We start from the raw sequence: 26986 nt of genomic DNA on the forward strand, positions 1-26986 counted from the left end.
TACTTTGAGACCAGATAAACATAATCTTTATTAGAGTGTATTGTCGTAATTCTTCTCTAATTCTTACTTTGTTCAATCAATAAACTGTCACAGCTGTACACGCACAGGAAAGAACAGTCCACACAGGTCAGGACTCTCGAGGTTCAGGCAACAAGGGAGTCTGGGAACACAGAGGAAGGGATGCAGCACAAGCACTTCTGTCTGGTGGAGCACACCAGGAGGACAGGCAGTATTTACGTAATGACTATGATCACGTTCTGCAGGTGTGGACAGAGGGCTCTTTCCCCAGAACAGCAGCGATGCTCATCTGAATGGCTGAGGCAGGGAAATGACTGCCGCACTAACTGTCTGGAATATTTAGTAGGAATTCTGTACTTTACATGCCTTTGAATATCACTCAGATGCAAATAAATGCTTTGCCTCCAGCCAGACACAAGCTCAAGCCATTTTCCATTCTCTGAGTTGTGCTGGGAAAGATGGGCAAGCAGAGGTCAACTCAGACCTTCTCCCATGGACATCCACTTGCGCCGCGGGAAGCGGTGACAGGGTCCCTGCAGAACGCACTACGAAGGAAGCTGGAAGCAGAAGCGGGCATGTCTATGAGGTACCTTGAGTTGGTTTTAACAGAGTATGGAGAGAGGAGAGACTAAGACACTTGCTGCCCAGTTTTGAAGGTGAAACAGGAATGGTTGACATTTCAGCATCAAAACCGGACAAATGTACAGCAGGTGAGATGCTATTACCGTTTCTGCAGGGAGCCGGAGTTGATCACCGGTGTGGGCATATATTTCCATTTACCACTAGTGTGGCACCTGCTCGACAGACTGTCCGGGCATGCAGAACATGACACGGCCACCTTCCTTGCTGCGTCACATCTTACTGTGCCCGTCCATGTGTTACTCAGCTGCAATGTTACCTGGACGCTCACACATGAGAACAGCACCTTCAGCCTTAGCAGGTGCCTCACAGGTTACAGGGCCACACTACCTTCTTCTGGCCTCTTCCTCTCAAGCACTATGCATGTTCTAGCCAAGCAAGCAGTAACATTCCCCTGTATATACGCACAAATATATATACACAAACACACTAAAAACACAGAACTATAAAACCATACACCACACAAAGTAGAATCATAATTTCCTAGTTGTCAGTACCAGAAAATGCATGCAGGGGAGCCCTGCAGAGCAAAGCTTATGGACATCCATTTCCAGTTGTTTGGAGTATAGTGGCATGTCTTCCTACTCAGCAAAATATTTAAAAATGTTTAGATATTGTTCACTGTGTTAGATTTAAATGAAAATGCTCCCTACATATATGACAATAAAAGCAAACAGCTTACAACACATTCCATTTTTAATACATCAAAAGGTCTCCAAGGCAACATAGTCATAGCCTGTGCCACTGTCCCCAGTGTGACGCGGAGCGCTGGGGAGTGACCCACAGCGGGTAGGGCCGTCAGCCAGGCTCAGGTGCTCTTCTTCTCGTCTCCCAGTAGGTTCACCGTAGCTTTCTTGACTGTGGGAGAAAGAGAATCGTATCAGAGGCTTTTCCAGTGTGAGCTCCACACCGCCCTGGCTGCTAGACGACGGAGGCTCGTGCACAAGGCTAAGAGGGCTTCCAGGAAATGGACAGAGTGCCTCTTTAGAGCACAAGTCCTCAAGACTTAGGCAGAATTCTTGAAGGTCCTCCAGTCTCAATGCTCGTATGACATCATCATCTGAGCTACCACCTGTCCTGTCTCCTTCAGTCATCAGAAGCAGCAGAGATTGTCATGGTGATCACAGGAGGAGAGAGGGCCCACACCAGCACTGGAGACACCTAGACTTGCTCACTGTGCCACTATTCCCGCCAGGACAGGACGTGGCGGGTGAGATGGAGGTGGGCAGAGTCTTCCGGAAGCTCCAGTGAGACTCCGCAGATGGCAGCTCTTTTTGATGGAGCCCAGAGTCTCCTCATGACAGCAAAGAATCATGAAGCTGTCATCTCTGGCCAGGTCAGGACACCCTAACTACACTGCTGATTTCCTTCCTTCAGTGCCCCACCCCACCCCAGAGCTGAGGACTGACCGACCAAGAGTCTTGTGCTTGCTAAGCAAACTCTACTGCTGAGTTAAGTCCCCAACCCCCTCAGTCCACTCTTGAAGCAGCAGGCACAGACGCCCTGCCCTTCCGCTCAGCCTCCTCCAGCTGCCTTTCTCACACACAGCTTAAGCCAATGCCCTGCCCATGGCCCATAGGCGGCCCCATCTGCCCCTGCCCACCTCTCTGACCCTGATCTGCTGTCTTTCCATGTTTTCTTCATCGCTTCTACCTCCAAGCTTCTTCACAAGCAGTTCCTAGACAATCTACCCTCAGGTTCCCTATGCTACTTTTTCAAGTCTGACTCGGGACAGCCTTTGTGACAGCTGATCTTGATTTTCAACTTGACACACCTGGGAAGAAGGAACCCCGGCTGTGGAACAGCCTCTATCAGATTAACCTGTGGACGTGTCTCTGGGCGCTTTCTTGATTCCTAATTGATCCAAGAGAGCCCCACCCACTGTCGTAAAGAAAGGTAGCGCTCAACACAAGCCTGGAAGCAGGCCAGCAAGCAGCACTGCTCCCTGACTTCTGCGGCCAGCTCCTGCCTGGGCGCCCCTCAGCGATGGGCTGTAACCTGTTCAGATGAAACAGACTTTTCCTTTCCCGAGCTGGTTTTTGACCCAAGGTTTTATCATTGCAACAGAAAACCAAGTTAGCACAGCCACTTGGTGATGGTTTCCTGATTTCTCTAGTTTAAAAAGCTGCTCATCTAGCTTCTGCCTCCCAGATGCTGAGATCAGCCATGTGCCGCCACACCCAGCAGCAGAAACGATTAGAACGGCACACTAACCAGGTCAACCTGAACTGATCACACAGATACTCAGCTAACGGTAGGTGAAACTCTAAAACATCCGCTGCAGTGGACGAGCCGTTTTCTATGTCATGACTGAGGCTAAGTGTGTCACTGAGGAAGAAGCAGAGGAATCAGAGGGGACAGGGTGACCAAAAGTCTGCTGTGTGAGCCTGGGATGCACATCTCCACACTGCACCGAGTTGTCCCTAAGCCTCACCTTCTTTAGTGATGGCATCTGCGGTCTCTTTGGCTTTGTCTTTCACGTCCTTCACCACGTTGTCTACCTGGGACTCGTGCTTCAGGAAGACAGGACGGATGATGCGCCGGTAGAGCAGCTCGGCCCCGTTAGACGGGCTCGGGGCCATGCACCACAACAGGAAGCCGCACTGTGGGGAGAAGAGCACTGGTAAGAGGGGACCTGGGCACTCTGGGACCACACTCACGGGGACCTGGGCACTCCGGGACCACACTCACGGGGACCTGGGCACGCTGGGACCACACTCACGGGGACCTGGGCACTCCAGGACCACCCTCATGGGGACCTGGGCACTCCGGGACCACACTCACGGGGACCTGGGCACTCCAGGACCACACTCACGGGGACCTGGGCACGCTGGGACCACACTCACGGGGACCTGGGCACTCCGGGACCACACTCACGGGGACCTGGGCACTCCGGGACCACACTCACGGGGACCTGGGCACTCCGGGACCACACTCATGGTCCCACCACTCTGACATCTCTACTACATTTCCAGATTTTCTGAGGGCTAACTGGAGGCTTTTCTTAGACCGAAAAAAAAAAAAAAAAAAAACCACAACCACTAATGAACCAGCATGAGAAACACACAGAGACTGTCTCAAAAGAGAAGAGGAAGAGAAGGGGTTGGGGATAGAGCTCAGGTGCTACAGTGCAAGCCTGGCACAGTCAAAACCCTGGGTTCAATTCCTAGCACCGCAAAACCTAGGCATAGTGGTATCAGTCCATAATTCCAGCACCCTATGTAGTTATCCTCCGCTACACAGGGAAGTTAACACTAACTTCCTGGAATATGTGAGACCATGTCGAAAAGAAATAAATAGAAAAATAAAACAAATAAGAACGGGGGACAGAGAGAATGACTGGAAAAGAAAGGGAATATGAGATATGAGTAGGTCATAATAAAACCCATTGTGCTTTAAAACTTGTGTATTGCATATGATCTGAACACGGTGCACATGTGCGGGTGCAGTGCACTGTGGAGGGCAAAGGTCAGCATCCAGGATCAGTTCCCTCCCTCTACGGTGGGTCTGTGAGCCAAATTCAGGCTGGCAGGCCTGCACAGCGAGCACTGTTAGCCACTGCACCATCTTAGCTGAAATCCTTTCTCTTAACATGAGGACCTGCTAATAAAAACCAGTACACAGGGGTGAGAGGGTTTGCTGCACAAGTGTGAGGGCCTAAGTGTAGATCCCCAGCACCATGTAAAAGGCTGGTGTGCGCATGAGTGTGCGTGTGTGAACAATTGCAGGTGAGCACACATCCTACACACAGATGCACACACACTCAGCAGCAGGCTGAGGACCACTTCTAACACACAAGTTTGAGGTCAGTGTGGAATATCCTTTACACTGTGAACATACGTCACTGTGACTGGTTTACTAAAGAAGCTGACTGGCTTATAGCTGGGCAAGAGAGACTGGGTAGGAGAGCCAGACTGAGAGAATTCTGGGAAGAAGAAGGGCAGAGTCAGAAGAGTCGCCAGGAGATGTAGAGGGAGCAAGACATGCTGGAGGACAGGTAAAGCCACAAGCTAAGTGGCAATAAATAGATTAAGAGAAATGGGTTAATTTAAGTTAGAAGAGCTATTTAGTAATAAGTCTGAGCTATTGGCTGAGCATTTATAATTAATGAGTCTCCATGTTGGTTATTTGGGAACTGGTAGGCAGGAAAGAAAAAGTCTATCTACCCAACATGGGGCAATGTAGATCCACATAAAACCTGAGAAAGCTTTTTAAAAAAAAAAAAGGATTCTGACCAGGATCTATCCCTGGTGCATGAGCTAGCTTGTTGGAGCCCACTCCCTATGGTGGAATGCCATGCTCAGCCTTAATGCAGGGGGAAGGGGGCTTGGTCCTGCCAGAACTTAAATGGGCCAGACTTTGTTGACTCCCCATGGGAGCCCTTACTCATAGGGAAGAGTGAATGGGGGGGGGCAGGCTACTGGGGAGGTAAGGGGGAGCAGGAGGAGGAGTGGGAGGGAGGGAGAACTGTGGTTGGAATGTTAAATGAAATTTAAAAAATAAGCTTTAAAAAGGATTCTAAACACACAAAAATAGAGTTAAGCGTGGCTTCTTAGTAACTGCCTTTTCTCAGTAGGTTCTCTTTGCTAGTGGCAAGCAGAGGCAAGGCTGCTTTAAGAGATGGCTTCCTGGCTCACTGCTAGCAGCAAACACAGGGTTTATAAGCAAAAGGCAGTGAGCTACTTGGTGGAAGTGTGGACCCAACAGCTTCCCAGAGCTGGGATGGTAAACGTGGCTCCTGCTGATACCTCCACCATGAAGCTAAGCTCTCAAGAAACCAGCGGGGGGGGGGGGCAGCCACCAATGCCCTGTGCTAAGCTCAACCATGTCATCAATTACATAGCAGTTTAAGATTTGCCTTATGCGATCAAAAATCAATACAGATGCTCGGTATAAACAGATCCAGACAGAAAAAAGTCTATGAACAGGTTATAGTATGTTTAAATATGTGCGTGTGTGTATGTGCGTGTGCGTGTGTAGGCTTCGGAAAGAAAAAATATACAGTCATAGATTTAAAAAATAATAAGGTCCTTAAAAGGGAATAAAGTAATATAAAAGCCACATAAAGATGAAAATGCACAGGACCGGAATACTGGGTGTTACTGTGTTGTCTCTGGGTTTGACTGCTGAGGGGAAATAACAGCTGCTAAGGCACACTGGGCTATGAAAACTGCTGGAGTAAACCAACCCATACATTTTAAAAATGTATTTTAAAATATTCAAAATGGAAGTCAAAAGATATGTTACTGTGTGGAAGAGGTTATGCTTTTATTTCCACAGAAAATGAAAGGCTGTGAATTCATTCTAAGTTAAAGATGATCAGGTTTGATCAAGGGAGACCCCCTGAAAATCCTGGCTACAAACATAAAGAAATAAACCTAGAACTACAAGACACGTGATGTATTATTTTACCTGCTCAAACATAAAACAAAAAAAATCATCTTTGGCTGACTTGTGTACAATGCACAGTCTATACTTATATTAATATAGATAGCCGGGCGGTGGTGGCGCACGCCTTTAATCCCAGCACTCGGGAGGCAGAGGCAGGCGGATCTCTGTGAGTTCGAGACCAGCCTGGTCTACAAGAGCTAGTTCCAGGACAGGCTCCAGAGCCACAGAGAAACCCTGTCTCGAAAAACCAAAAAAAAAAATATATAGATAGATAGATAGATAGATAGATAGATAGATAGATAGATATAGATATGTATGTTACCTTTAGAAGTTTATGTATTTTCAGAACAAGGGGCCAGACGCCACTAAAAATGGATGGCCCAGGTGGTCTAGCATCCAGAGCAGCTTCAGCCGCTGGCTGAGACGACCCAGCCTCACAAAATACTCCAGTCAGGACTTAACAATCATCCTGATTTTCTCAAGGTTCCCCAAAGATTCTAATGCCCCAGACATGAAGTATTCTAGAGATCTATGCCCATATTCCCAAAAGATGGACTATGGAGTTTTATTATCATTTAATTTTCAGGAATAAATTATTCATGGAGAGACAATCACTTCAAAAGAAGGCATCAAGGTGAAGTCCAAATGATTCACCAGATTAATTAAGACTCACAAGAGGTCTGTTTCATGAATTTAGGCAACTCCACATGCTTGAGTCCTTTTCCTGTTCTGTAGGGTTTTAGGAAAATCATGATCTTTTTAAACGTTTTTCCTTACATTTATTCCTTTACTTCATGTGTACAAATGCACTGCCTGTGAATATGTATCGTGACACATGTGTATACAGTGCCCACAGAGGTCAGTTCGCTCTGGAACTGGAGTTATGGAGCCACCATGTGGTGCTGAGAATTGAACCTGGGTCCTCTGGAGGAGCAGCCAGTGCCCTTAGCTGCTGAGTCTCTCCAGCTCCGTGATGGTTTTCTCAGCTGGCAGTAGAGCAGCAGCATCGTCCAAAGTTCTCACTATTAGTGGAGCTCTCTGAAATGCCATCCACCCACAGAGACACCACTTTTGGGAAATCCAGCCAGGCAGATTCTCTTTTCTGCATGAATTAAGGCAAGGCTAACAGATGGGACCAGAGTCAAATGTCTCCAGTTCTGTCTTCCATGTGATTACTCTGTAGAATATACAACCAGTTATTCACTTGGTCTTTCCTGGTGCCCTCTAGTTTCTGTCCTGAGACAGTAGTAAAATAATTACTGCTCTCTACCTAAATTCTCGGCATTTTCCAGTTCTCATATTAAAAATTAGGTTACTTACTGTTCAACTCTCAAGGCAATACTCAGCCATCAGCTTTCAAAACCCTACCTTAATTTATGTAACTATTTTTCATACAGATGTGATATCATTTTTCATCAAACTCTCCTCCAAGCGCCAGCTGATAATTCCCCCAGAGGCAACCACACAAGCCCACTCTTACCCACAGTTCAGACAAAGAGCACATATTGCTTTTACTGGACTGCTGTGACATCAGCACTGACACAATGAATCCATACACGACAAGTCAGACAAGTCTGTCTGGCTGCAATGCCATCACCATCCAAGAGCAGGGATACACACTGATAGTCAAGGACCATCCTGGCAAGAACTTAAAGCTAATGCCAGAGAAAATATATTTCAAGGGCTGGAGATGCAGCTCATATACAGTACTTGTCTAAAATGCACCAGGCCCAGGGTTCAATTGCAGCAATGGGGAGGGGGAGAGGGTGGAGAGGAAGAAGAGGAGGAAGAGGGAAGGAGATGGAAGGGGAAGGAAGGGGAAGGCAGGGGAGGAGATAGAGAGAAGGGGAAGGGAGAGGAGGGGAGAGGGAGACGGATTTTATATATCAACTTTTCCTACTATGCTACAATGAACTGGTCAGACACTTAAGTCCATCATTTATGTTCTGATGACATGAAAGTAGAAGAGAATGAAACATGGAAAATATGCTCAGAATACAATAAAAATGTGCAAGCAATGGCTTTACGTAAATCTGTATAATTAAGGAAGGAAGAACGTAAGTAAATCTAGTAAATCTAGTAAGGAAAACCTTTGCAATACAGCTACAGAAAGGTGACAGGCTAAATTTAAAATTAATTGCTCAATAAATAAATAAATTAAATAAAGATTTCTAGCCGGGCGGTGGTGGCGCACGCCTTTAATCCCAGCACTCGGGAGGCAGAGGCAGGCGGATCTCTGTGAGTTCGAGGCCAGCCTGGTCTACAAGAGCTAGTTCCAGGACAGGCTCTAAAAAATCTGCAGAGAAACCCTGTCTCGAAAAAACAAAAAAAAAAAAAAAAAGAAAAGAAAAGAAAAAAAAAAGATTTCAAACTGTGCACAATAATTTGAGGTCACCTGAACAACACAGTCTTTTGGGGAAAGTTTTTTTTAAAAAATGACTGCTCTTCCTGAGTCATAAATAAAATGAAAAAGAGCAGGGAAGGGGGTAATATTTGCCTGCTTTCAGGTCCTACTAAAGTATCCTATTTTCATTTCTGGTCCTCTGACAAAAAGCAACTCAGGGAGCCAAAGGGTATGTGTAAGCTGACAGGCTCATCACTGGGCAATGGCAAGGCAGAAACTCCAGCAGCAACTGAAGCAGACTCCAGGGGGAGCACTTGCCGGCTCACTCACAGGTTCAAGCTCAGCTTTCTTACACAGCTCAGAACCACCTACCCAGGGAAGGGCACCATCCACAGGTGGGCTGGGCTCTCAGACAACAATTAGCAATCAAAATAATCCCCCAGCCAGGAGGTGGTGGCACACGTCTTTAATTCCAGCACTCAGGGAGGTAGAGGCAGGTGGATCTCTGTGAGTTCAAGACCAGCCTGGTCTACAGAGTGAGTTCCAGGACAGCCAGAGATACACAGAGAAACACTGTCTCAAAAACATCACAAAAAAGAAAAAAAGAAAAAGAAAGGAAGGGAGGGAGAAAGGGAGGGAGGGAGGGGAAGAGAGAGAGAGAGAGAGAGAGAGAGAGAGAGAGAGAGAGAGAGAGAGAAGAAAGAAAGAAAGAAAGAAAGAAAGAAAGAAAGAAAGAAAGAAAGAAAGAAAGAAGAAAAAATCCCCCAAAGGCATGCCCACAGACTAACCCACTGAAAACCACTTCTTTGGTCACTCCAGACGGTCAAGTCAACAAGGACAGAAAGTTAAAGTGAGACGTGCAGTAAACAGAGCACTGAAGTGGCAGCGGGTGCGCTCTAAGCCCTGTGCCTGCAGGTGGAGACAGGCTTCCCCCAGAGCACGCTGGCTACCCAGACTAGCAGAAGGGATGCGCTCTGTTGTCAGAGCCTCCGCCTCAGTGAATGAGATAGGAAGCAATGGAGGAAAACATCAACTCTGTCTCCACACACTGTGCCCATATATGTGAACACGGACACACACACACACCCCGAAAAGAAATGTTATCATGTTCTTCCACAACAAAAGAAAAAGCATCCTTGTGCAACCCTCACGCGCTGTGAACATTTCCTTGGGGCATCATTATGACAGCGTCATTTTTCAATTCAACAGAAACTCTCAAATGTCTGTTCTAATGACAGCGCTGCTCGCTGCAGTATGCCACATGCCCAATTCCTGCACACTCCTCCTCACCAGGCATTTCCAATTTCTCAACTGTCTGCCAGGCCAGGCTTGGTGGCACACACCAGCATTTACTCACTGCGAAGTCACAAGAGACTTCTCTCAAAAACAAAACAAAAATCTGTCAATCTAGTGAACAAAATATTTGAACTCCCTGTGTGGGTTGGTTTTTGTCAACTACACAAACCTGGGAAGAGGAAATCTTTTCGTTTTAATTATTTTTTATTTTTACACGTCTGAGTGTTTGCCTGCATGTATGTCTATGCACCTTGTGTGTCTGGTGCTGGGGGGGGCCTGGACTTGTAAACAGTTATAACCTGGCATGTCGGTGCTGGGACTTGAACCCAGGTCCTCTGCAAGAACCGTCAGTGTTCTTATCTCTTCAGAAGAGGGAATCTTAACTGAGAAGATGCCTCCACCAGATTGATCCCTAGACAAGTGTGTGAGGCATTCTGATAACTAATCCATGTGGGCGGGCCCAGCTCCTGTGCCAGTGTTCCCCAGGCAGGTGGTCCTGGTTTGTATTAGAAAGCAAGCTGAGCAAGCAAGGAAACAGCGCCTCTCCATCTCTGCTTCAGCTGCGGCCTCCAGGCTCCGCCCTGGCCTCCCTCCAGGTGGAATGACTGGCAGCTGCAGGGTGAAAAGAAACCTTTCCTCTCCAGGTGGCTTCAGCCACGTTTCAACTAAGAGTGCCCGTGCCCCACGTCACGGGGAGGCTTCTAGGTCACTCAGTCACTTTTTTCTTTTTAATTAAATATCTATATAGAAATTCTGCCTGGTTCTTTCTTCATTTACAGAAATTCTGTCACATTTTGCGATCAGTTCCTCATTTGATACAATGTTGTAAGTAGATCCTCCTGGTCTGTCAGGATTCTGACAGCTTTACACCTGCTCTCATATAGAAACTCAGTTCTTAAAATGTTTATTTAGTCAAATTTATCAATCTTTTTCTGTGATTTTTGCATTTCTTCTTATTTCCATACCTTGAAGTTTAAAAAGCAAAGCAAAGCAAAACAAACAAACAAACAAAAACTCTTCTATATTTTCCAATTTTAGCACAGGAGACTGTCTGGAGGTTCTGGGAGTGGGGGCACTCATCAACCTAAAGTCAAGATCTCCCCACTCCTCAGGCCCTGCCAGATACAACTCACAGGCGTCTTTGAGGGTGCGGAGGGGCAGCTGGAGAGGAGTCATTCATTTGCTGTTTCCTCGGCTGCCTCAGTCTCCCCAGGCTAGAACTGACTCACCCACCCCAACTCCAGCATAAATGGGTGTGGCCTTTATTCCACAGCTGGACAGAGTTTATGAATCCCTTGGAGGAAAATTGGTTTTTAGACCAAAATAATAAGATACTTGATGAGTACACTGTTTCTAAAGAAAAACAACATAATCAGTCACAGACTCTGTCAGGAGCAAAACCACAAGTGAATAATGCAAAATCCACAGCAGATCGTTTCCAGCTCAAAGAAGTGAGCCGACCATGCAAGCCTAGTGGCCAGAGCACAACTGCTGACCGTGCCCTCTGACCTCACAAGTGCATACTCACGCACACTCACACAAGTCAAATAAAGTAAGAGCCTAGCAAAAATAAGCTTGAAAATTATGAGAGCTGAAAATAAAAATCCCAACACACGCATTAACTGCAGAACAGCTGTAACTATATGCCAATGTTATTTTATGTATGAGAGTTCAGCTTATGTGTGCCCGGTCCCCATGGAGGCCATAAGAAGCATCAGGTCCCCTGGAATTACAGACTGTTGTGAGCAACTCTGTGTGAGCTGGGAATGGAGCCTGGATCTTCTGCAAGTGCAGCAAGTGCTCTCACCCCCAAGCAATCTCTCCAGCTCCAACAATGGCTGTTTTTTAAACAAAATTCAGGTTTTTTTTTCCAAAGTCTTTCAGAACGACTTGAACCTTTAAACTATGCCGCGTGTCTTGAGCAGTAAAATGCTTACAGTGGAACGGGAAAGAGGCCAGCCTGAGTCCTCAGAGCTGGACACACCACCCTCTCCAGCCTGCAAAGTCTGCGCTCTGGGAACGGAGGCTTTAGTCACATCACACCCACTGACTGGAAGACACCCAGGGAGCCATCGAGGACAGCTTATCATCCAGGGGAAAACCCACCACCATATCCACGAAGTCAGCAACCTTCTCCCTCCATTCACCCCTGGGCAAGCCAGAAGCCTACAGAGATCCAGTTATGAGTCTCAGTTTCCTGTCCTTTCCCCCAAATGTTGGCAGCCTGGGTTAGTCCTGTGCCAAAAAGAAGGTTTGGCAGGGCTGAGTTGACTACCGCAGCAGCCAAAGTTACCAAGATGATTTTCCCAACCAACTGGACATTTTCTTCTCCAAGTCTATTATGAGAATTACATGTTTTCCCCCAAATAGTAACTCCTTTTCAGCACCAGGAACACTGAGAACATGCTGACGCTTCTCTCTTTGTGTGGTACGCGTCACTGCATGAAGATGAACGGCAACACCTGTGTCAGGTCACAGTGCTCTCTTCCTCTTCACAATCACCAAACACAGCTTTGGACACAAACTGCCCTAGCTCTTCCATGGCCTTAAACGGAGGAGGGAGACATGAATCCTGCCTTCTTGGCTATAATGGGAGACAAGAGCCACTGGGATACAACAGCTAAGCCCCTGCTCCTACTATTCCTGGTGTAAGGGCCCTGAAGTGGAGTCTGAGAGAGAGAGAGAGCAAGGGAGGCACAGATGTGGAGGGACAGCCGTTTAGAGGTCACGGTACCTTCAGCATGTAGTAGAAGGGGAACCAGGACAGGAAGAGGTCAGAGAAGAACTCGGCAATGCTGAACACACCGTACACCACCCAGTACGTCAGCCACTGGGTGTCATCATCTTTGTTGGGACTCTCGATGGCTTTCATCCTGAAAAGCAGCACAAAAAGAAAATACACTGTCAATTAGTGAGATCCATTATTCCCCCACAGCCCGCTCTCCAACATCAGGCAAATGTATGAACTGCAGCAAACTAACTCCAGCTCTCGGGAGGCAGAGGCAGGAGGATCTCTCTGAGTTCCAGGCCAGCCAGGGCTACATGACAAGACCCTGTCAAAAACAATAAAAAATATATAAAACCTTGATAATAACCCATGGGATATCTTCTTTTGTTTTTTCTTTTAAAGAAAGGAACTGTACTGTAGAGAAGGGAAGCGGTATTGCTACAAGTAGCACAGCTGGGCTTGTACCCAGGACCACCTCTGAAGCCAGTGCTTACTTCACTAGAGCAAGCCACTTCCTTAACTATGAGACCAATTCCCCACCAGACTGGACAGACCTAGCACAACGTCTGGAGCACGGTGGACAGTTAATCTTTACCAGTTAATGCACATACAATGGGCAGGCTGGGCTTTGGAAGGTACCACTGAGATCTTGTCCTGTACTCAAAAACTGGTCATACAGCACAAAGAGAGAAAAGGTCACGGTCTCAAAGTCAAAATCCCCAGAAGACCATGCTATCCTCCTGCCTGCTTACTTGGGCAGGGGAGGGTTCCACCAGACATGACAGGATGGTGGTCTGAGTTGGTGTTCCAGTCCGCTGGCTCACCACCTAGAAGATGACCATCTACGCTCACCCAGAGGAGCTGGGAAAGCAGTGTGTCTAGTTCCTTCGTGTGCTCTATTGTTCAGCCTCTGGAAGGCAGAGGGCAGCTGCGTGCCCTCAGAACGCTGCACAGGAGCCGGGTGTGACGCCACACACCTGCCACACCGGCACTTGGAAGGCGAGGGCACGAGAATCTCAGTCTCAAGTCAGATTGTTGTTTCCAAAGATAATAAGAGGTCTGGGAAGATGGCTCCGTGGGTAAAGCACGAGCAAGGGCTGTGTGCACAGCGGCCGCGGTAACGCGTGTCTGACCCCTCACTGCTCTAGCAGACAGAGACAAACAACAACACTCAGTAGCCCACTAGCCACCTAGCATGGAGACCCTGCCACAAACAAGGAGGAAGGCAAGGACTGACACCTGATATTGTCCTCGGACCACTACAGGGGTGCCATGGCAACCATGTGCCACCCCCCCAACACATACACCAAAGATGACGGAATCGTATCAAAACGCATTCCAATTCAATTGAAAGATTATTGAAGCTCCACACAACACATTTTAAAGGGGGAATGGTCTATTTAAACACATCTTAGATATTCAGAAGCCTTTATAAAGGACAACAAAGATGTCCAAGATACACTGCTGAGTATAAAACATTCTAACTTGTTTGTGTGAAAACAAGACAGCAAAGGAATAAAAGATGTGCTGTGTGTGCTGTCATGTGCTGTGTGTGCTGTCATGTGCTGTGTGTGCTGACAGACCAGCACAGGTACCCAGAAAGATTTCAGAGTACAAAGCCAATCCTGACACTGGAGTAACAGACTTTTACTTCCTTACATCTCTGAGATGAGTGTGAGGAAAGGAGCAGAGGAGACTCCATGCGGAAAGCCCTGAGCTCCACACGGTACCACTGCCTCCTAGGAGCCCATGCTCTCTGGAGCTTCACTAGAAACAAACACTAAAGTGAACACACTCACTTAACTTCTCTCTTGAGGAACTAGCTAATAGATTTCCTTATAAACAGTCTTCTCTAACAATGTCACGACCTGTGCTTTAGGGATTAAAAGCCTTCAGTATTATACACACAGAGAAACCGAAGAGGCGCAAAGCCTATCAGATGAAATGGACTCCTCTGAACTTTCTACTTAATGAAATACCAAGTATTAACTACGCTCAGTCAGGATAGCAGGGCACCCTGCATGCCTCGCTTTGCACCACGTCCCCACCCTGCCTCCACTACTCATTCTAACCCGGGGCAAGATTCATACTCTCTGGGCTTTAGCTTGCTCACCTACCAAGCGATAAACCTTATTATGTTTCTGTGACAATTACAGAGTTAGTATATGCAATGCATTTATAAACACTGAATGGCACAGAATAAATCTTACATTTATTTATAATAATTACAGTATGAATAATAATTACAGTATGGCAATAGGGAGGTGAGAAACCAGAAAAAGACCAATAGCCTTCTGACTACAAGCTGGTAGAAGACTACAAGCTGGTAGAAGACTACAAGCTGGTAGAAGGAATGTTATCAGTTAATAATGCTAGAAGGAGAATACACAATTATAGATAGATTTTAATTATACTCCAAATCTATGTGCTGCAAGAGTAAAGAGTTAGCTGAAACCCTCAAAGTCCCGTTTGCAGGTTAGTACGAACATTTTGGATACTGGCGAAACATTCTTTGGGCCAACTCCAGAAGATACACTGGGAAAATTATTTTCTTTGGTATTGAACTGGTACAGATATACACACAAGGGCACTCATGAGCCTCTTCCAGCCCTCTGGGGCTCAACAGGCAGTGCTGGCTGGCTCCATCCTTCTTGGCCCACTTACTTGTTCATAGTTCCACAGCTGGGTTTGTTTGCTTGTTAAAAGAAAGCTGGGAGCTGGGCGGTGGTGGAGCACGCCTTTAATCCCAGCACTCAGGAGGCAGAGGCAGGCGGATCTCTGAGTTCGAGGCCAGCCTGGTCTACAAGAGCTAGTTCGAGGACAGGCTCTAGAAACTACAGCGAAACCCTGTCTCGAAAAAACCAAAAAAAAAACAAAAAAAGAAAAAAGAAAAAAGAAAGAAAGCTGGGAACTGAGATTGTTCAAAGGACAGCATCAAACACACAGGAAGAAAACCAAAGGTGAAATGGTCCCGAGCGCCCATCTTTGCTCTCTCCCGAACCAAATGTCACCAAGAGAGCAGAAAGCATCCCCTGATCCAGACGTGAATACGCTGCAAGTCTAGGGTGATAAGGATGCATTCATCCAGGTGCAGCTGGATCACATGCCTCTCCAGTAAGGTTGCTGACAGCAGAAGCAGCTCTGCAGAAGGGGCAAGGAGGAGCACGTGGAATTTACATGTGACACCCAGAGGCTAGGGCGAACTCAAAGCCAGTCTGTACTAAGTAGGGATACCCCAAATAAAAAACGACGCTCTTCCCGATTAGCCTGTGTGTGTGCTTGGGTGAGGCGTCTATCAGAGGGGAGTTAGAGAGAACAAGTGTCAACGGAAACAAAAACTAAGGAAACAAATGGATTTAAGTTCTTTCTGTTGCTCCTCTAGACGGTGGTCTGCATCAAGACAAAGCTACTTCCTTCTGGCTGTCAGAAACTTGCTCAGGTGGGCGAAGGCAAAGGTCTGAGAAGCCAGGGCCGTGGAAGCCGCTGGTGCCCTGGTGTCCTGCTCCCAATCAGGAACTGGAGAGAGGAAGCCAAGTCTGTAAGGATACACTGTGGGTGCCAAAGTGAGCTTGGTTGTCACCGAGGGTGAGGGGAGATTCCTGAGCTGACAGATTCTACTAGGGCTCAGTAGTCCCCAAGAGCTAGTAGAACCTGAGAGCTTTCCCATCTCTCTAAAGAAGGTGACATCCAACAGTCTGCTGGGAGCCCAGGACTAAGGTATGCAGGAATCCGTCCATCTTCCTGCTCCCCGTGTCCTGTAACACAAACACAAACGTACTGCTCTGAAGAAGCAGTGCTCCAAGACAAACTAGAGCCTGCAGAACATGCTTAACTTCTGGCCATGAATGAAGGGTGCCAAAGAACGCCAGCAGGAACAGATTACCACGAGATGCAGGCCGTCCTTGCCGAGAGCTTCTACTGAGTTGGATCCGGTCAAAGTAAGTCTTCCCCAGTAGCAAAGAAATGATCAGTCCCCATCCCGAAAAAGAAGAGAAGGAAGTGGATTTAAAATCCAAACCTTGTCAGTCCAAGTTAGTCAGACTCTGCTTGGGGGTGACCTGCTCCACTGAACCAAGGTAGAAAGACCACAAGCCACACAGACTCACCATACTGAAGAATAAAACATCCCCGCTCTTTTCAACTGTGAATAACGGTGGTTTTTAGCATATGGTTTAAGCACAATGGAAAAATAACAAGAAATAACAAAAAAGAGTATGGGGAAAAGGAAAGAAAGAAAACAGTATTTGGAAATACTCAAAATTCTTAACTTATCTCAAAGATCCATGAAGTAAAGTTGGGAAATCCGAAGTATGACAAAATCAGTTTTCCCCTGTAAGCTATAAAAAGAATGACCCTGAATTCAGCCATTACAGAATGCTGCTCCCGTGACTCTCTACACACAGGAACAGAGTTTTACCAATGTAAGCTGGAGGCTGGTGAAGCCAGACAACTAACTCAGTTCCATCCCCTGAAGCCAACGGTAAAACAGACAGGGCTTGTGCCTGTGATCCCAGCCCGGCACTGCAACCGCAAGATGGGAGGTGCGGTGCACTATCAGACCACTAGCCACTCGCATCCAGCACCCTGCCGGAAACAAGAGAAACTGCCACAAAACAAGGTCAAGGAGGGGAGGGCTGCAGAGCTGGCTCAGCGGCCAAGAGCCCTTACTGCCCTCACAGAGGAGCTGCACTCGGGTGGCTCACACCTCCGGAGTTCTCAGACACCTGCATCCACACACACACACACCACCCACAGATACTCTCACATGGACACAAGCTTGTGCACACATATAACTTAAAACATGAAAGATTAACTTTTAAAAATTCTAAGGGGTAAACAGATGACAGACATGTCCTCTGACCTCCACACGCGTTCATTTGGCCTCTCTACACCCTCACTGAATACAAATAATTTCCTTTAAGTTGGGCAGTTTGCCAAACAGTAGCACAGCTGGTGATCCTCAGCTCCATGTTAGCAGGCCTCTGTTGACTCACACGCTTAGAGACATACCACATTACATAGGTCGTGTGGTATGTTCATAGTTCAACAGTTCAGTAAAATGAATAAGCTTCATCGTTTTGGGGGTGGGGAGGCACGGGGTCTCTTTAAGTAGCCTTTGTCCTGGCTGTCCTGGAACTTGCTTTGTAGACCAGGATGGCCTCTAGCTCAAAGAGATCTGCCTGCCTCCGAGGCCTCCCAAGTGCTGTAATTAAAACACGTGCTACCACTGCCTGGGTCTCCTTTTGCTGTTGCTTGCTGTTTTGTTTTCAGTGAAGAATATGTGTTTTCAAAACAAGAGATATGACCAAGAGAGCAAGAAAGGCTGATAGCAGAATGAGTCAGACAATCAAATTAATTCGCTTATTTACTGTTTATACCGTGTGCCGCACACCAAACAAAACAACATAAACGAGATGGTAGTGTTCAGTAAATTTCTTAACTGCGGAGAAATTATTTTCTCAGCTAACTTTACAAAAACAATGAAAAATAGAACTTGTTCCTTTAATGTTTATTTTTAAAATTCTTATTACTTATTTGCTTGTGGGGTGGTGGTGTTTACTACGGTGCACAGTGAGGGTCAGAACACAGTGAGTCTGTTCTCTCCTCCCACCATGTGGGTTGCAGAGAGTGAGCTCAGGTCACCAGACTCGGTGGCCGGCGCGTTTATCTGCTGAGCCGTCACATCTGCTCTCCTTTACTCTAATATTTCCCTAGAGGATCCAAGAGCCAACTTAATGACAAGGACAATGCGTAAGTAAGTCCACAGGTAAATCACACCAGGACAACCACTGTCAATAAAACCAAAGGCCGTGTAACTAAGTATGTCAAGTATGGTGTCATAAAGTTTAATTTCAGCCAAGGGGGATGGTACATATCTAAAATTCCAGGACAGGAGAACGGAGGCAGCGGGTAATGAGACCGGACAGAGTTGCTTATTGAGACTGGTCTCAAAAAGCCAGGCACTGGGATGTCATCAACAGTAGAGTGTACGAATAGCGTGAGGCCCTGGGTGCATCCCCAGAGCCTTGATAAATTAAAGCCACGTGACAGGTAACCAAGAGCAATTCTAGCATGTTCACAAAACACAGAAAATGCCTCCATGTGTAGGTATATGGGGCGAGGGGCACCTTACCTGAGAGATAGGAAGACATTCTGCATAGTGTGTTCACAGAGCTGATTTAATACAAAAGCTAACACCAGAGTTCAGTTTCCTTCACTACATAAGGTCACTGCATGAAAGTCCACATGGGAAGCATCTAACTAAGATTCAGATTAGGGATCCAGGCTCCATGGGGTCACATACCAGTTCCCACCCATGAACTGCTGGAGGGAGCTATGAACCCCAAGATCCTGAATTGCTTGTAAACAACTTCTTTTCCCCTGCTCTGAGACAGCCTGCAGCTGCTCTGAGCACAAGGCCCTCAGAAGTTCCTGATGGTAGGAGAGTGGTTTCTGATGGGTTTGGCTGGGGCATAGCTATCAGCTAAGGATCCCTATATAAGCTGCCCCTGAACACAATAAAAGGGGCATTCTTGTAGAATTCAAGGATGACCCGTGTCTCTGTCTGTGAGTCTTTGTGTGTTTCAATCTCCAGCCCCTTGCCCAGTTCACAAACTGTATGGTAGTGCATGGAGCGCAGATGGGCGTGGTGTGCTAAAAACTGCAAAGTCTTGAGCCAGTTACTGTCACTTCTGCCCCTGTCTGTAAAGGTGGGAATTACCATACTATTTACATAACAGAATTGGTATAAACATTAGATGAACTGTATTGCGAAGGCCTTGGACAAAGATATATGTAATTTTCAGCTAAATAAAATGCTACACAAGTGCCCAGCAGCTTTGTGAAAATAAAACTCTCAGGGCTGAAGAGACGGCTCCGCAGTTAAGAGCTCTTACTGCTCCTGCGGAGGACCAGAGAACAATTTCAGCACCCTGGGATGGCTCACAACTACCTGTAACTCCAGCTTCGGGTGGCCCAGCCCTGGCCTCTTCAGGTACCCACCCATGTTCACGTATCCCCACATGGACTCACAATTTATAATAATAAATCTCTATCTCCTTCTTTCCCTCCCTCCCTCCATGTGTGTTTGTGCCCATCCCTGGGCTATCATTTCTCCTTCCTCAACTCCTTTATTTTTCTCTGGGGTATGTAGGGTCTCAGGCTGGCATCAACATAACCTTGAACTCCTGATATTCCACCCTCACTTTCTAAGTGCTGGGATTACAGGTGTGTGTTCCCGTGCCTGACCACAGAATGCCATTTCAAACTAAAAGGAATATGTGTTAGTTCAGTGGTACTGGGCTTTAGTAACATCCACAAGACCATGTTCAACCCCTACAGGACAGAAAAGAAAACTAAAATATACTAAACACTAAAGGAAGGTGATACATATTGACCTTTAAGGCTGAATTCCGGCAGCTCTAGGAAAGAGGCAGCCTGGGTTTTCTAAGCACATAAGAAACCAAAGGAGAGAAAGATACAGTTGCCTCTGAAGAATCTTAGACCAAAAGCTTTTCGAGTAGGACAGAAGACCAGCCTCCCTACTTCTTCTCACTGCAGGGCAATAATAAAAATAGAAAATCAAGTCATTAGACTTTGCCTCACGATTCCACTTGTACAGAGAAGCAGGCACAGACTCGCACCCCTGGCTGAACCAGCATGGCACCAGCCACACTGCCCAAAGGTCCTCACAGGTCAGGTCTCAAGCATGGGCTTGCGTAGGAAGGTGCAGAGTCCCACTCAGAGCTGGTCTCAGGACCTCTTGAGTGAGTGTTGTCATTAAAGGCAGGGCTGCACTGAGTCACAAAAGCCACAAAGCGCACGATCCCGCCTATGAAATGCTCAGAGCAGATCCACAGGAACACGTTAGCTAAGGGTTCCCGGGAACTGAGTGGGGAGACATGGGAATGACTGTTAATGATCCTTTTGGGGGTGACAAAAATATTTCAAATTAGACAGTAGGGCTGTTTCCACAGGCTGTGGACATGTTGGGCACGAAGTGTACACTGGCCTATGGGGGAAGATGTGGGTCCATCCTTACAAGTTCTATTGTCTGTTGTGGCAGAGGGCGGAGACGCAGGTGAACCTGCCAACAGTTCCTGGGAACAAAACAGGCTGGAATTCGCTTTCAGGTGGCCAAAGTGTCCAGAAGCACAGAGGTTAGGGAGCTCAAAGAAACTGCACAAAGAAAAACAGAATGGCCCCAGGGAAGCAGGCCTGGGAGGAGGCCCTGGCCCCACTCATCACTGTTTCCAGGCCCCCCCACTCACTGAGTCCTGACCTAGGGCCTGATGCACCTGAGCCTCACCCATGAAGTTCTCAAGGGGGTGAGTAATGGAAAAAGGCAGGCAGCCAAATGAGCTTTTCCAAATTTCATTTCCACACCCTGCAATCTCTAGGCCTAATACTGACCTTCAGATGCAATCTCTGTGCCCCTTCCTTTAATGGGCACAAGGGGAGGAAACAGCAAGAACAAAGCAGAAAGGCAAGGAAAAAAGGAAATAAATTCTGGCAGACCTTTAGCCAGATCACCAATCCCTTCCAGAGGACTCAGCAGCCATTTACAGTTTACCTGAGAGCTTCTATCACGTGACCCGTTACTTACACCCTCTCTGATGCAATCAGGAAAAATACAACCATCTGGAGCGGACGGGTGCACCATTCACCGCCAGCTTTGCCCTCAGCAGGCCTACACCCCTTTGGAATCTCCCTCAGTGCTCTTCCCTGTCCCACAGCCAGCTGCTGCAGCCTCAGGCCGTGGCTCCCTCCGCTGCCTCTGCCAGGCTGGCTCCAGCTCATTCCTAAGTCCTAAATAGCATTGCAGATAAATTTCCAAAGAGCCATTCCTGTGACTCTCTACCACACAGCTGCCTGCCTCTTTTCTTCTGAGAGCTCACCATCAGGCCACTACTTTACCTAATTCTTGCCTGCTCCCCGGTGGCAGAGTGCAAATGGGAGTGTGTGTCTCTCTCGTACGGCAGTATCTAAAGGGCACCAGCACCTGGCATATGGCTGACGCTGACATTTGCTAAGCAGATGAACTTCAGTTTTGAAGAATAACTATCTGGGGGGACGAAGAGAACGGTAAGGGGAACAGAGGGTGACTGGGTGAAGGTGACCACTGGGGCCTGAAGCTCGGTACCCCACAAACTGGTTTGATGGAACCTAATACCCAATGTGACAATTCTAAGAGATGGGACCTTGAGAGGTGATTAGGTTTAAATGCTCTGCTTGATGTGAGCGGCTTGAGGAAGCTTGTTTGCCTCTTATGCCACATGACTATGCCACAGGTCGGTGCCATTTCCGAAGCAGATAACAGCTATCAGATGACCAAATCAGCTGGCAGCTTGGTCTTGGAATTCTCAGCCTTCAGAAATTAGAACAAACTCCTAAATCACTTCTGGTTATACTAGCCCAACGCAACTGAGACCAGCAGAAACGGTGATGGTGGTGGTGGTGGTGGTGGGTGAATAGGGTTAATATGGCAGTACACAATGCGTGTGTGGGTCTGTCTGCATGCCCATGTGGAGGCCAGAGCCAGACTTCCAGTGTCCTCCTCCATGTCTCCATGCTACTTCCTTGAGACAAAGCCTCTTAGTGAACCAGAAGCCTGCTGTTTCAGCTAGACGGCTTGGCCATGAGCTGCTGGGATCTACCTCCCTCAACCCCGAAATGCTGGGGATATAGGCACATGCACATATATGTGCCCAGTTTTCTACGTGGGTGCTGAGTACCCATACTTGCACAACAAGCACTCTGATCCACTGAGCCATCTCCCCAACCCCAAGAACAATGGCCTGAGTACTACTCAAAACCACCGTTTGTTGAAGACCTTCTCTCGCCGGGCGGTGGTGGCGCACGCCTTTAATCCCAGCACTCGGGAGGCAGAGGCAGGCGGATCTCTGAGTTCGAGGCCAGCCTGGTCTACAAGAGCTAGTTCCAGGACAGCTCCAAAGCTACAGAGAAACCCTGTCTCGAAAAACAAAAAACAAAAAACAAAACAAAACAAAAAAAAAAGACCTTCTCTCTCTTGAAAAACTGTACAATCACAATAGTCATGGTTAAACAATGAACAGACTTAATTAAATTAATATTGGCTGCCTGGACGTTTTCACTGACTTGGGTCTGTATGCTTTTTACTGTGTACAGAGATCCCCCTTTTCTTTTCCCCTGCCCCCCTACACAGAGCAGATCACTGAGGGGGTCTCTAGACTATTCTCGGGAACAGAAGGCCATTTTTCCCTCCCTTTTGCCCAGTCTTCACACTTAAAGGCACTTGTGTGGTGGTTGTCATTGCCTCTATACCAGAGGCTCTCAACACTCTCTGCACACTAGAATCCTCTAAAAAGTAGAAAGGATGGATAAGCCTTTCAGACCCCCAAGCCGAGGCCATATCCCAGACTGCGTAGATCAGAACCTTGGGGGATCTACAGAAAGGCCAGTTCATACATACTAACTACATACATATTAACACCAGTGGGAGCAGTATTATAATCTCTGAATATTACTTTCTGGGTTTTTGCTGAAATCATTCAATGTCCTTTATTACATCTTTAGTGTTTTTCTAACTCTGACTAAAATTTACTTTGCCTCAGAATATAAAAACTAAAAAGAAAATAAAGCAGATGTACTTGTTGACTAAAATAAACTCTAACCCTGGGAAATGTAACCCTCTCTACTACATAGAAATGATCAGCTCTTCTGCTAGAACTTCTAGCAACAAAAGGAAACATTGAACATCTTGTAAGTATAAAAAAGCCAGTAATATGTAGACAATGAAGGAATAAACAAAAGAAATAATAAGGCTAGAAATGGCAACTTAAAAATCACTTTGACAGCCAGGACTACACAGAGAAGCCCTGTCTCCGAAAAAAAAAATCACATTGAATATGGCTGAGAATAGCCCAGCCTAAGATTACTTCTAGACAAGGAAACACACAACCTAGTTCTGTCCCGCCTTTAGTCATATGCACTTGTACTCGTACATGTATGTGGACCTACATGCTCCATCTACAATAGGTGTTTTTTTTGTTTTGTTTTGTTTTGTTTTGTTTTTTGAGATAGAGACTCACTTCATGGCTTGGAACTCTCTATGTAGACCAGGATATCCTTCAACTAAGATCCTGCTGCTTCTGCCTTCCAAGAGCTGGGATTAAAGGTATGTGCCATTGTGCCCAGTTTAGAAACAGATTTTTAAAAAAAAAAAATTAAATTTTATTTTGTATGTTTAAATATTTTGCCTGCATGTGTATGTATATGTAACATGTCCGAGCCTGGTGCCAGTGGAGGCCAGGAGAGAGCTATGAGTCCCCTGGAACTGGAGTTAGAGCCAGTTATGAGCTGCCCATCAGGGTTCTGAAAACCAAACCTGGGTCCTCTACAGAAGCAGCTAGTGCTCTTTACTGCTGAGAAGGCTCTCCAGTTCCAAGAAACAGACTTAACTCTCTACAGCTCACATAAATAATCTATTCATGCCAACAAAGAAGCTATGTTTATCGCACATTTATGTCAAGTAGGACTGACTAAGGAAAAAGAAGGTGATTATGTCATCAATGTTTTTAAAAAAAATCCATATTCTGGGGGACGGCGCAGTGACTCAACGGGCAAAAGGCTTCCGCCAAACCTATAGCCCCAGTTCAACCTCCAGAACCCACATGGTGGAGGGAAACAATTCTAAGACACACACCTGAAAACACCTCAGAACGTTACCTTTTTAAAAGAATTACAAGTTAGACACCCAAACAGAAAGAAAGAGTCCCAAACGGAAAGAGTCAGGTCAAAGAGGGCACTGCAGGGTAACTTTGTTACCACACACATAGCTATTTTGGACAAGGCTGTTCCGAGCATTTAACATCAAATATCACTAAAAGGGCTTCTCTACCTTTACTGCAGTGAACCAATTTTCCTAGTCTGCCTTAGTGGTCCTTGGTACCATCACAAAACTCACATGATGCCTTAGCAGGTAACACCCTTCTCAACTTGGAGCCTGAGGGTCTCCAACTTCACAAGCAAGCATGCCACATTGGTAGCTGGCCTTTATCCAGAACAACTAGCTTCTCAAAACAAACTTGCAAATCTAGCTGTGGTGGCACTGCCTATAATTGTAGCACTGGCCAGACAGAAGCAGGAGCGGAAGTTTACCGTCATCCTCAGCTACACAGCAAGTTTGAGGCCAGCCTGGGCTATTTAAGACTGTCTCAGAAATGAAACAAAACAAAACAGCAATAAAACATTTTCTCCCTTCCAGCATATGTTAAGTTCCAATCTGGTCAGTGACAGTCACGTGCTATAATATTATCTGTGTCTTGGCTTCCGAGTGAAATGTTTTCACCTTTATTTTTATCACTATGGCTGAGAGGATTCAGAAACCAAATGGATGAAACCACCAACTTTGTTACACTATAAAACAAAATTCATTTGTGGAAAGAGGAGCAATTCTGATTTGAAGAGAGAAATGACAAATTCAAAAATAAACATTAAGTTATAAAATAATAAATACTCATTAAATCCTAATCTTATGGTTCATTTTCTAATTATGTGAATAATTTATATAACTATGGAGCTACATTATAAATGTCTTTTACAAGGTTTGTTATGGTGTTTCCAAATTTGCTTTTGATATTTGGCCTTGCGGCTGGAGAGAAGGCTCAGCAGTTAGGAGGACAGGCTGCTCTTCCAGAGGACCCGGGGTTGATTCCCGGAACCCACATGGTGACTCACAACTGTACAAAGCTCCAATTCCAGGGACTCCAACACCCTTTTCCAGCCTCCTCCAGTGCCAAGCACACATATGGTGCCCAGACACAGGCATAACACCCATACACAAAAAATAAAAATTAAGGAAAAAAGCCTTGAATTTTTGTCATTTCCTTTACTCATCTGTTGTGGGAAGCAGCAAGCAAATGGCACGGGGCACGTGGAGGTGAAAGGGCAACTTGCAGGCATCAGCTCTCTCGCCTGCCATGTGGGTAGCCAGGGACTCAACTCAAGGTGTCAGACTTGGTGGCAAACAACAAACCATTGAGCCAGCTCACTGGATCACTAATTAGCCTTTTTAAAAATCAAAAAGCTAAGCCAGGCTGGTGATTCACGTCTGTAATCCCAGCTCTAGAAAAAACAGTTAAGGTGAGGTGAGGTCAGTCTTTGCTGTAAGTATCACAGATTCTAGGCACATCAGGGCTACAGCGTGAGACCCGGGATCAAATAAATAAAGCCGAAAGTCTTCCCCTGCCCAGACTATAACTCTTAATTATGAAGGTTCTAGCTTTCATAATTGGGTTTTACTGTGTATAAAGACATATGGTGGGAATAACCACAAGTCATCAATGGGATGCAGTTCACTCCCAATACCTGTTGAAGTCTGTCTGCCAGAGAGCGGAGGACTGAGCTCCACCAGTTTGTGCTGCCTGGATAAGGTCAAGTTGTCAGTATACTCTGACAAAAATAAATAAATAAATAAATAAAATACCTTTTGGCTAGCTGAGAGGAGATGGGAGAACAAGTTAAGGCTCCCAAATGTGTAATCTTAAGCAGTCAGTACATTAACCTTATGGGACTTTGTCTCAAGAACCTGGGCCAAGCAGCTCACAAGCCCTGAATGTGGAGGGCCGTGGAGGGGAGCTGGCTGCAGGGCGAGCCACTTACGAGATGTAGGCAGGGTATCCGAAACCTATCAGGTTGCAGAGCAGAGAGGCTCCATAACCGAACACCAGATACAAGGCCACCAGTCCGATGACACCTGGAGAGCAGAGGAGAGAAGCGGTTGGGTGACCCTGCGGACATTCTAAAAAGACAGTCCCCGCCCACACCCACACTTCGAGGTTAGGCCTTTTCTATGCGTTTTCCTCCTGCCTCGATTACCGGAGAGAAACCGACCATAAGGAGGTCCGGCCTGACCATTCACAGGGAGCTGTTTGGGTTGGGGACCCTGGGGAGGCCTCTGCCTCTCCTCCCTGGGCACGGCCCTCCTGGGCTGGGTATACAGAGCATTCCCCTGCCTCAACTCTTTGGACAGTGCCCGCCTGGGCTGAGCATACCGAACAATCCCCGGCCTCAACACCCCGGGGAGCGCCCGCCTGGACTGGGTATACAGGGCAGTCCCCTGCCTCCCTTTCCTCCCAGCTGGCCCGCACGGTGCATGGGCGGGGAAGCCCCGCTCGGCCAGACCCAGATCCCGCGCGCGGAGGTGGATTGTCCACGCCAGGCCCGGCAGCTGAGGGGTCCAGGAGGTGAGGGCAGGCTCCTCCACCCAACGGGACACCGGCCCGGCAGAGGCGACACGTCAGCGTCCCGCAGCTCCCGGCTCCCAGGCCCCGCTCCACGCGCCAGGGGCCTCCCGCCCGCCCTTCGTCCGCGCCCCGCGCCGCTACCGGGGACCCGCCGCCCACCGAGCGCGATGAAGCTCCGGTTCACTCCGGTCTTGGCCTCGAGCTTGGCCAGGAGGTCGGTCACGCAGTTCTTCTCGTGCAGGAACCGATCGAACCTCTCCCTCATGGCTGCAGACATGGCTGGGCCGTTCGCGCCGCCCGGGATGCTCGGCAGCCGCCTGGACGCGGAACCCAGCTGACCGG

At 47.2% G+C, this 26986-nt stretch overlaps 1 protein-coding gene across 1 annotated transcript; it reads right to left on the reverse strand.

Moving 5' to 3' along the window:
• Positions 1-26986, reverse strand: Reep5 (receptor accessory protein 5). Its single transcript, XM_038330537.1, has 5 exons — positions 26804-26986; positions 26061-26154; positions 12423-12561; positions 3092-3260; positions 1-1515 (listed from the first exon to the last, which is right to left on the reverse strand). Exons 1-5 carry the CDS (start codon positions 26919-26921, stop codon positions 1466-1468), a joined length of 570 nt encoding a protein of 189 aa, XP_038186465.1. The 5' UTR covers positions 26922-26986; the 3' UTR covers positions 1-1465.

This window comes from Arvicola amphibius, chromosome 5 (genome assembly GCF_903992535.2).
Source record: "Arvicola amphibius chromosome 5, mArvAmp1.2, whole genome shotgun sequence".
NCBI lineage: Eukaryota > Metazoa > Chordata > Mammalia > Rodentia > Cricetidae > Arvicola > Arvicola amphibius.